The sequence below is a fragment of the Parasteatoda tepidariorum genome, chromosome 2 (assembly GCF_982258835.1).
Source record: "Parasteatoda tepidariorum strain Cologne lab strain chromosome 2, Ptep-v5.0, whole genome shotgun sequence".
NCBI lineage: Eukaryota > Metazoa > Arthropoda > Arachnida > Araneae > Theridiidae > Parasteatoda > Parasteatoda tepidariorum.
Window position 1 is genome coordinate 14,483,001 of NC_141756.1, and position 8,852 is coordinate 14,491,852.

Genomic DNA, 8,852 nt, shown 5'->3' on the forward strand with positions numbered 1-8,852 from the left:
ATAAAAGCTCTCTCTCTCTCTCTCTCTCTATATATATATATATATATATATATATATATATATATATAATATATATATATATATATATATATATATATATATATATATATATATATATATATATATATATATATATATATATATATATATATATATATATATATATATATATATATTAAAGGTGATCATTAGGGAACACCTAAAATACAAAAAATACGCATACTTTATAATATAATTTCCTTAAATCATAATATTTAAAATACTTGATGAAACAACTTTCGAGATTTATTGTGTTTCTGTTTAAATTAAATAGAGAGTGTCTCAGACGCTCCAATTTTTATGTGAGACGAAATTAAAATAGACTTTGAAAATAATTCTCGCAATTTTGCACTTGAAAAAAAAATAAGAGAAACAATGTCTTCCATTTCCTAAATGTGAGTGATGAGTGCTAAAAATGAGTGCTTTTTTTCAGTTTAGAACTTGGTTTTAACTTAGTTAAAATAAAATCGATGATGATTAATGTTTTTTTTTCTTTGTCTCGAATACTAGGGGTAAGATTGTCTTAATCCCGACCCTCCCCCGATGGGGGCATTCAGGGATTACTGTTGACTGGGTGCGCGTACGTGACTACTCAATAAGAAAAGATGGGCAACAAGTGAGAGGCTTGGAGACGATTTTAGGCAACACTCGTCGATGGGGTCCCGAGAGTTGGAGGGGGGACGCGTGTGGGTTTAGCACAGATTTGTTTTAAAAGAATATTAATTATGAAAAGAAAGGATTTTTGGAAGGCTTTTCCGATGTACAAAGTCTGGGTGCTGCACGCGCAAAGCAGCAACTACGACCCATCGTCCCGTCCCCAATCAGAAGGCTGCAAAGAAATTTATTGAAATTCAAAAATAAAATACAAACAGACTTTTCGGAGAACTGCCGAAGAAAAGAAAATACAAAATAGTTCTAGTTATTACAGTTAGTTTATTGCTTACTCTGTAATTACCATCAAATGATGTCATTTTGAACTTTTTATTGCTATGGTTGAACGTGAGGAGATTCTTTTTAACAGCTCAGTTTAATTAATTCTATGATTACGTTAACTTGAATTTTAGGAAGAACACTAAAATCAGATACCTTTTTATTCATGTTTGAGGAGGTTAGAAACAAAAAGAGTATAGTCACATGCATAGTGATTTTCAGTATTAAAAGAAAACAGCTTCGTACTAAGCTTAACTGCATTACATGTATAATCCTAAGAAACTGAGCGGAGCGATATATTTGGTAATATCAAACTTCACTTGCTTCAAAAAATATAAAGATGGTAATACAGTCGACATGTTTCGAGCTTTCAGAAATAAGCGTTCATTCTCAAGACTCCGTAAGTAGTATTTCGATAATACTGAAATTCCTTCCTCTCCTGTTACATCAGCTCATCTTGATGCCCTGTAATCTTCTTTCATTCATATAAATGACGATTCTCTAGTGAACGACATGTGTTTCTCACACATTCTTTATGCACTTGGAAATGCATTTGGTCCTGATTTATTTTCCTCGGCCACTAATGTTTCTTTACTTTTGTTCACCTTCATTTATTTTTTGTTTCACTCTGAAGCTACTGCGGTCTTTCTAGTTTTGTTTATCATCGTTTTTTTTTCATGGGCAGCTTTATTTTTTCTGCTTCAAATTAATTTTGTTCTCCTCACTCACGCCTGGCCAGTCTTGCGTAAAGCTTCGGCGTTTGAAACATGTCAACTTTATTACCCTTTTCATATTTTTTGATGTAAATGGAATTTTATAAATATGATAAATAATATATCAGTTATATCAATATGAGCAATCCCTATACGAAAATGCGATTATCTCAGTTTTTAATTCCTTTTGTAAATAAACTCTTTTCGTCATCATTTATAGCTTACTTCTTTCACAACGGGGTAAAGGATTTTCCCAGAATCCATTCACACAAAGGACTTCACTTGAACTGGAAAGTGTGTAGCCAATTTTGCAAACAGCATAGGCATGTAATTCTCGACGATAAAAAATACTTCTGTATACGGTACCGTCATCTGTCCAGATAGTCCCTCCTGGCTTGCACAACCGACTGCTTAACACCTCTGCTTAAAAAAGGGGGAAAATTTTATATTTATTTAAATTAAAGTATATTTATTTTCGTGAGTTGAACTGTTACAAATGTATTTTGTTTAATCAATAAGAGTGAAATACCCGAGAAAGGCAACAAATTATCATAATAAATTGGAATTAGTTCAGTATTTTTTAAAAAATTTTAGCGGCACAAGGCTTTAATTTTCACCCAAGATTGAGTAGGGCTGATTGATACTGATTTATTACTTGTTTATTTTTTGGTTTACTCCTCACGAAGAAAGGATTTTTTTTAACAAGCTTGAAATAAAAGCTCTAGGCATCAAATGCAATTTTTTTTTAAATTTAAATTTGCGTCCAAAATAATTTTCACTCGTAATATCAGAAATTAATTTACTCTTTGAATTGTTGTTGTAGGCCATTAAGGCAAAGGGTGCAATTTTTCATGTTTTTCAGTGGCGCCATTCTATGGCCAAGAATTCGACTTCTGCCATAGAGCGGACCCATTCACACATCCACAGATCGTAATTTTGACCAGAAGCAGAGAACATCAATCCCCAATCCAGTACTCCCAGAGATATAATTTGTTATGAAAAGTTCCCGTTTTCACGAAAAGTTCCCGTTCTCACGAACGCGAGTCCATCATTCTGCCAACTAGGCTATGACGATCCCCTCGTTCAAGTACGAGAGCAATTAATAGTTGTTTTGCAATTATTATTTTTTGCAAGATATTCCACAAATATCTGTTAATTATTTATGAATATTGATATTCAATACAAGATTAGATGCTCTTTCTGCATTCATTTTTCTCGTCTAAACAGCAACCCCTATTAACGCCACATACTTATCTCGAGAACCAAGCCGCTGGTTTCACTAATTGCTATTACAATTTAGGATAATTCTTGGCCATAGATGACACCACTGGAAAACAAGAACAATCGCACCCCCTCTGCCTAAACAGGTATACGTCAACAACAAGGATGCCATTATAATATTTAAATGCAGCTTCACACTATGATTTTTGGTCTTGTTACTTTCTTTTATTAATATACAGGCAGTATATAAATGGAATATATAGTTAGTGATCTAATAATATTTTAATTAATTCTTTGAAAAAATTATGCTTTTTAAACTCGTAAAATTAGAAATTTAGTATATTCAAGAATGCATATACAGTTTCACAATTATTTAAATAAAATTTCATATTTTGACTAACAATAATGGCAAACAATATACGCTAAACGTGAAAAAAATATATGAATAGATTGTTCATTTAAATTCCTAATAACATACTTTTAAAATAAGTTTCAGGACGTAAATTAAGCATTTACATATAGAAACTTGTATAATTAAAACAGTATTAAAAGAAAGTTATAAGACGATTTTATGTAACTTTTAGTATGATATATAAGGTGCCAGAAAATTATTAAAACAATTATTTTTATTATTCGTGAATGAAACTTGAAAATTAGGAATGATGTAACAAAAATGAAACTATGGAAGTTGCAACCGTGTTTGCATTAGAATTTAGAAAATGAAAATTATAGTTCTGCATTGAACTTATCCAATAAAAAAAAACTACCATAATATACTTCACGAATCATTTGCTGTGGTATATTATACATTTACAGGAAATTTCAAAAAAGTAAAAAATAATAATAAATAAATAAAAGTACTGAATTGCATATTATTTTAGCGTATAATGAATTAATAGTTTTTCTGTTGATGTCACCGTGATCTGCTGTTTTTTCTTTTTTCTCAGAAGTTTCCAGATGTCTTCAACTAAGTTTTTTTTTTCTATAGCTCTTAGTTCTATACTGATGTAAGAAATTAAGAGAATTTGTAGACTTGGACGTAGAATTTGTAGAATTTGTAGACTCTAGATCTACTGGACAGATTTTAATGACATTTGATATGTGCATACATTGATACAATACAAAACAAATAACTATTCCAACAATTGTAAAACTCACGCATGATCGCGCAGGAAAAACATAAATGGCTGCAGAAAAAACAAAAATCTGTAAATGGGCCCCCTTTTACAGATATACAGGCCTTGCATCGTGATTTCATACTTGAAATAAGGCGGTTTATCATTTTCTGTAGCGATTGTCCTGCGGCATTTTCGTACCTTCTGACTCCAACGACTGTTGTTACAAAACAGCAATTGTAGTACACATGCAACATTATGCATGTGTACTACAATTGCTGTTTTGTATTGTATCAATCTATGCATATATAAAATTGCATTAAAATCTGTCCAGTAGTTCTAGAGATAATCGACCAAGTCAGCAAATTCTCTCAGTTTTTTATACCATTTCCAAAAATTAAATTATTTGTTCAATTAGTAGTTGCTTAGTAATTATTTTTTGCGTGATATTCTACAAATATATGTTATTTTTCATTGAATAATAGTCAATATAGCGTGTTGCATAGATGCATAGGTTGCAAAAGGGAATTATATTTTAGTAAATGAATTTTGTAATAAACGCTAATTTATGGCTAAAAATTACGAACACGAGTATTCAGTCAGTTTTATTTTAATGCGTGTCATTGTATGAAAGTGAAGCAACACCAGTAATATTGGAGTTGTTTCACTTTCATGCAATGATGCAATTTGGCACAAAAAATACATTATTTAAATTTATAGAGTGATTCTATTTTTACAGTGAACGCAGGAAATTGATTAAAACTTTTTTAAATACGCGTAATATTTCATGCGGTTAAAGTTTAACGTAGACTTAATTCCGAACAGAACATTTGAAACATGACGTTTTTACTTCTTCAATTATGACACAAAGCCCATAATTTAGAATTTAAATAAAATTATTTCTATATTTAGAACTAAATAATAATATACGATTTAATTATAAGATAATTTTTTTCCTAAATTAAAATATGTCTTCTTATGGTTCAGTTTCGTCAACTAGCAAAATAATAATCTTCATTTTGTCATTTTAAAAAAAAATAATTTTCTTGGTTTTTTTCCCTCTCATTACTTTAGGAACTTAATGTCTCAATTTATATAAGAGATTAAGTCAAAACTTACCTGCATATGATATGCATATCAAACTATTGATCACGAACAATAGCTTAACTACAATGTTTGAACACATGTTGTTTCATTTAAAACATAGCTTAGTGTATATCTGTTTTATTATGCATGATGTAGTTACGTAGTTGCAGTACAACGAATAAAATCATATCATAAGAAATTGCTTCAGTTTACATTTTATATCAATCGGTCAAATGATAAGCAAATTGCCTTGACCTCGCATGTCTGATTTTCGCTTGTCATAAAATCATAATTCACGAAAGTGAAACTAAAAGGAGACAAAATAGGCAGATAAAAGATCACAAAATATTCGTTGTTTAACTTTGTGGTGCCATTTGGAAAATAAATACTTAAGATTTTTATTAAAATTTAAATAAACCTTTTGTTTTCTTTTTTTTATTTCAATCCTTAAAAAATAAACACCTCTTTGAAGTGTGGAATTTTGCGTTTAATGGCCCTAGTTAAATAATTATAGAAAAATACTTATATAAATCTAAGTTTATAACTATGTATTGTACTGGAAATCTTAAAAGTGAAGATTATGACCATTTTTTAATGTATTTCCTCTATATGATAAAATAGAAAACGAAAATTTTAATTTTTCAACAAAAAATTTCCTTTTTAGAATTTTTTTTTAAAAATTTGTTTTATAAATCCTTTTATTTGATTATAAGTTTTTATAAATTTCGCTTGCGTGGAGATCAATAGTGTTAAGAAAGTGTAGTCCTAAGTTGTTTTCCCTCCCACACTAGTGATTCCATAGATTTCAATAGCGGTTTTGCTACACCATTGCTTAAATGTTATTTGAGTGACCTAATGTGTATACCCTATTGACAAGAATCCTAAAAATATATATTTAAGGCTGTCAATACGAAACACCCTGTATACGATTAACCCGGCAAAAAAATATTTCATATCTTTTCTGCAGAAAATTTGATACAAACGTAGATCAAATATAATTAAAGTACTTTTTTCCCATTGTCCATAGTTTTTCCAGACATTTAGGGAACACTACAAAAATTCTTTTATATATAAGTTAATATAAGTCTTTTTTTTTATTTCCTAAAAAATTAAATATAAAAGAAAATACCAATTTTTTTATTAAACCCCATAGTTTTAGCAATTTTGGAGGATCATATGACATAAATATTTATACACGGCAATAAATTCATCAGATTTATTATTATTCAATAAGAAAATATGCTAAATATTTTATTTCATACTCAATTTTTATAAATAGAAGAAATATTTAGGAAAAATTTTAAAACTGAATGTAACAAAGTACAATGCTTGACAAATGCTAAGGAACAGTTACATTTTCGCAATAATTAGTAATAGACGTTGATTGATGAAATGAAACCAAGTAGATAGTTAGTACAGACAATGGGCTTTTATTATTCTGCAAAATAGTTCCGATATCGATAAAAAATAATAAAATTAAAACCAAAAAGGATGCTCATTTGACGAAAGGATGATCATTCGACAACCAGCCATGAAAAATGGGTCTTCTTGCTAGAATGAAACATAAATGAGTACCTCAGTAAGATGCGTGATTACCTCTGACACTAATGCACACGTTGCATCTGTTATTATATGGTTTTCATCTCCTTCACGGTTTGGAAAGGGTGTGCTCTTTATGAAACACGCCTGCCAAGGGCAACCTAGGCATACTTTATAGGATTTAGGTTCGAAGAGTACATAGACCAATCATTATCTTTACTTTATAGTGTGTTCGATACCTCAGCGCACCTGTGTGGCCACGCATTGTTGTCTACAAACAGAAAGTCTGGACCTAGCACACCCCTAAACAGATAAACATGATCCAAAATAATCCCTTTGCAATTCTGCTGCGACGTAACGTTATCTCGCTCAAAGATGTGAAGCGGTGTTCAGATATTGAACTTGATGCCTGCCCATACCGATCACGTTCATGAACCTATTGTTGTGCACAACGTGTTACCCTCTCTCTCTACACTATAGTTTGTCTAAAGTAAGTACTCCCCTAGCCATTTGTCTGGACTCGTAGCTGTGACTATGGCAACGAAGTATAACTATTTCATGTAGGGGTGTGGGGTCACGGTTTAGAGCTACTTTTGGGCCGGTTCGGCAAGAGAAAGGGAATATTTTTCTTCGGTCTTTTGTTTTAGTCCTAGTGAAGAGAAACTACCCTCCCTGAAATGCGCTATTCTTGTTTCCATAGCAGCAGACGACCTCGGACTTTGTGACGGAGGGAGTTCTTACTGTAGGCAAACTATAACTTGTAACAAGAATCACTTTTCATAGTGAATCGGGATTCGTCGGAGACCACTCTGGACCTTTGCTGGTTCCCACGTTGGTGTACAACGTCATCTTTTTCGAGAGCGAGATTCATCGAAAAGGTTTCCGTGTAGGCAAGTCAACTTAATTTTATCGCCGTGAGATAGTTCTAGGAGAAACATGTGTGACGTTACAAGATCTGCTACTGTTGATATCTGCCTAGGAGTGAACATTTCTGTTTCTTTTCGCTACTGGGAATACATATAGTTACTTTTGGGATGCGGTGTTCCTACAACGACCACCGGCATGCTATTGCATTATATTCTCCACCTTCAGCGGTCTTTTTTAATCACGAGATTACATTTTTTTACATTCCCGATGCTGCGGCCTCAGTGGTGACATTTTAACTAGCTTCCAGACGTCTAACAGCTCGTGCACGATCGTAATAACTGATATGATATTTTGCTAACATTATGCATTTAACTATTGCACGCACCTCACAGAAATAAGTTCAGCAACCTATGGAGCTATTTTAATCAAATACCTAACATTATGAATTTTCGAATAAATGGTGAAATTGTGTGCACTACGTTTTATACACATAACGGTTGCTGCTCTTCCACGCTCTCTACACTCGATTTAACTGCTAGAAGTCGGCTGTCGAACGTTTACTAATAGCAAACTTAGCTACAAGTATTTTTCTTCTTAAAAATAAAATAAAATAACATAAACAAGTCAAACGTCTTTTTTATTTAAGACAGTTTTTTTTTACTTGTGCATATCAAAGCTTTGATATTATATGTTAATATTTAAAATAATTTTAAAATTACTACGAAACTATTTTAAAATATGAAAACATGGCTATTTTAATTAAAAAATCTTACTTTCATAAATTTATAAAGTTGTATATTTCATGAATTTTTTATAGTTGGATGAGAAAATAGCGCATTTAGATAATTAAATAATAGATAGCAAAGTCAGATAACGAGACAGCATAGTTAGATAACCAGATTGCATAGCTCGTCTGCGAAATAACACAGTTTAATAAACAAAAAGCCAGTTTAGATAAACAGATAGCACAGTTAACTAACTTGATACAGTAACTAGATAACCAGATAGTAGTTCGATAACAGTTTACTATAAAATCGTGATGTTTTTCACAACCAACACTCTCCTCAGCAATATGATTACATGACTCATTATATTACTTGCAATCTTTCATACCATCTTATATTTTATTTCTTAACAGTCGTTGAACAGCCGACCCAATTTTAGGTTTACGACTTCTAATGTTTAATTCCGTAGCCTTGTAATTTTGAACCCAATCCAGAAAAAAAGAGAACGCAAGGATCAAGAACTGGGAGAAATTTAAATTCGTGAAAAACTTTTTGATGAAACTAACCTGCATTTGCGTTACATGGTGAGGAAAACTGCGAAAAGCCCCAGCTGTTAG

General features: G+C 31.5%; 1 protein-coding gene across 4 annotated transcripts in view; it reads right to left on the reverse strand.

The window, feature by feature from the left end:
* Positions 1 to 5,315, reverse strand: part of LOC122270080 (sushi, von Willebrand factor type A, EGF and pentraxin domain-containing protein 1) — a 38,094-nt gene extending 32,779 nt beyond the window's left edge. For 2 of the 4 annotated variants that reach the window (XM_087156893.1, XM_087156892.1), the window contains exons 1-2: positions 5,138 to 5,315; positions 1,908 to 2,102 (exon numbers count right to left, since the gene is read on the reverse strand). In XM_087156893.1, coding sequence (XP_087013019.1) covers positions 1,908 to 2,102; positions 5,138 to 5,204 — 262 coding nt within the window. In that variant the 5' untranslated portion in view covers positions 5,205 to 5,315. The remainder of the gene's footprint in view (positions 1 to 1,907; positions 2,103 to 5,137) is intronic. The other 2 variants (XM_087156894.1, XM_087156895.1) reach the window with 2 other exon arrangements.
* Between the last annotated feature and the right edge of the window lie 3,537 nt (positions 5,316 to 8,852).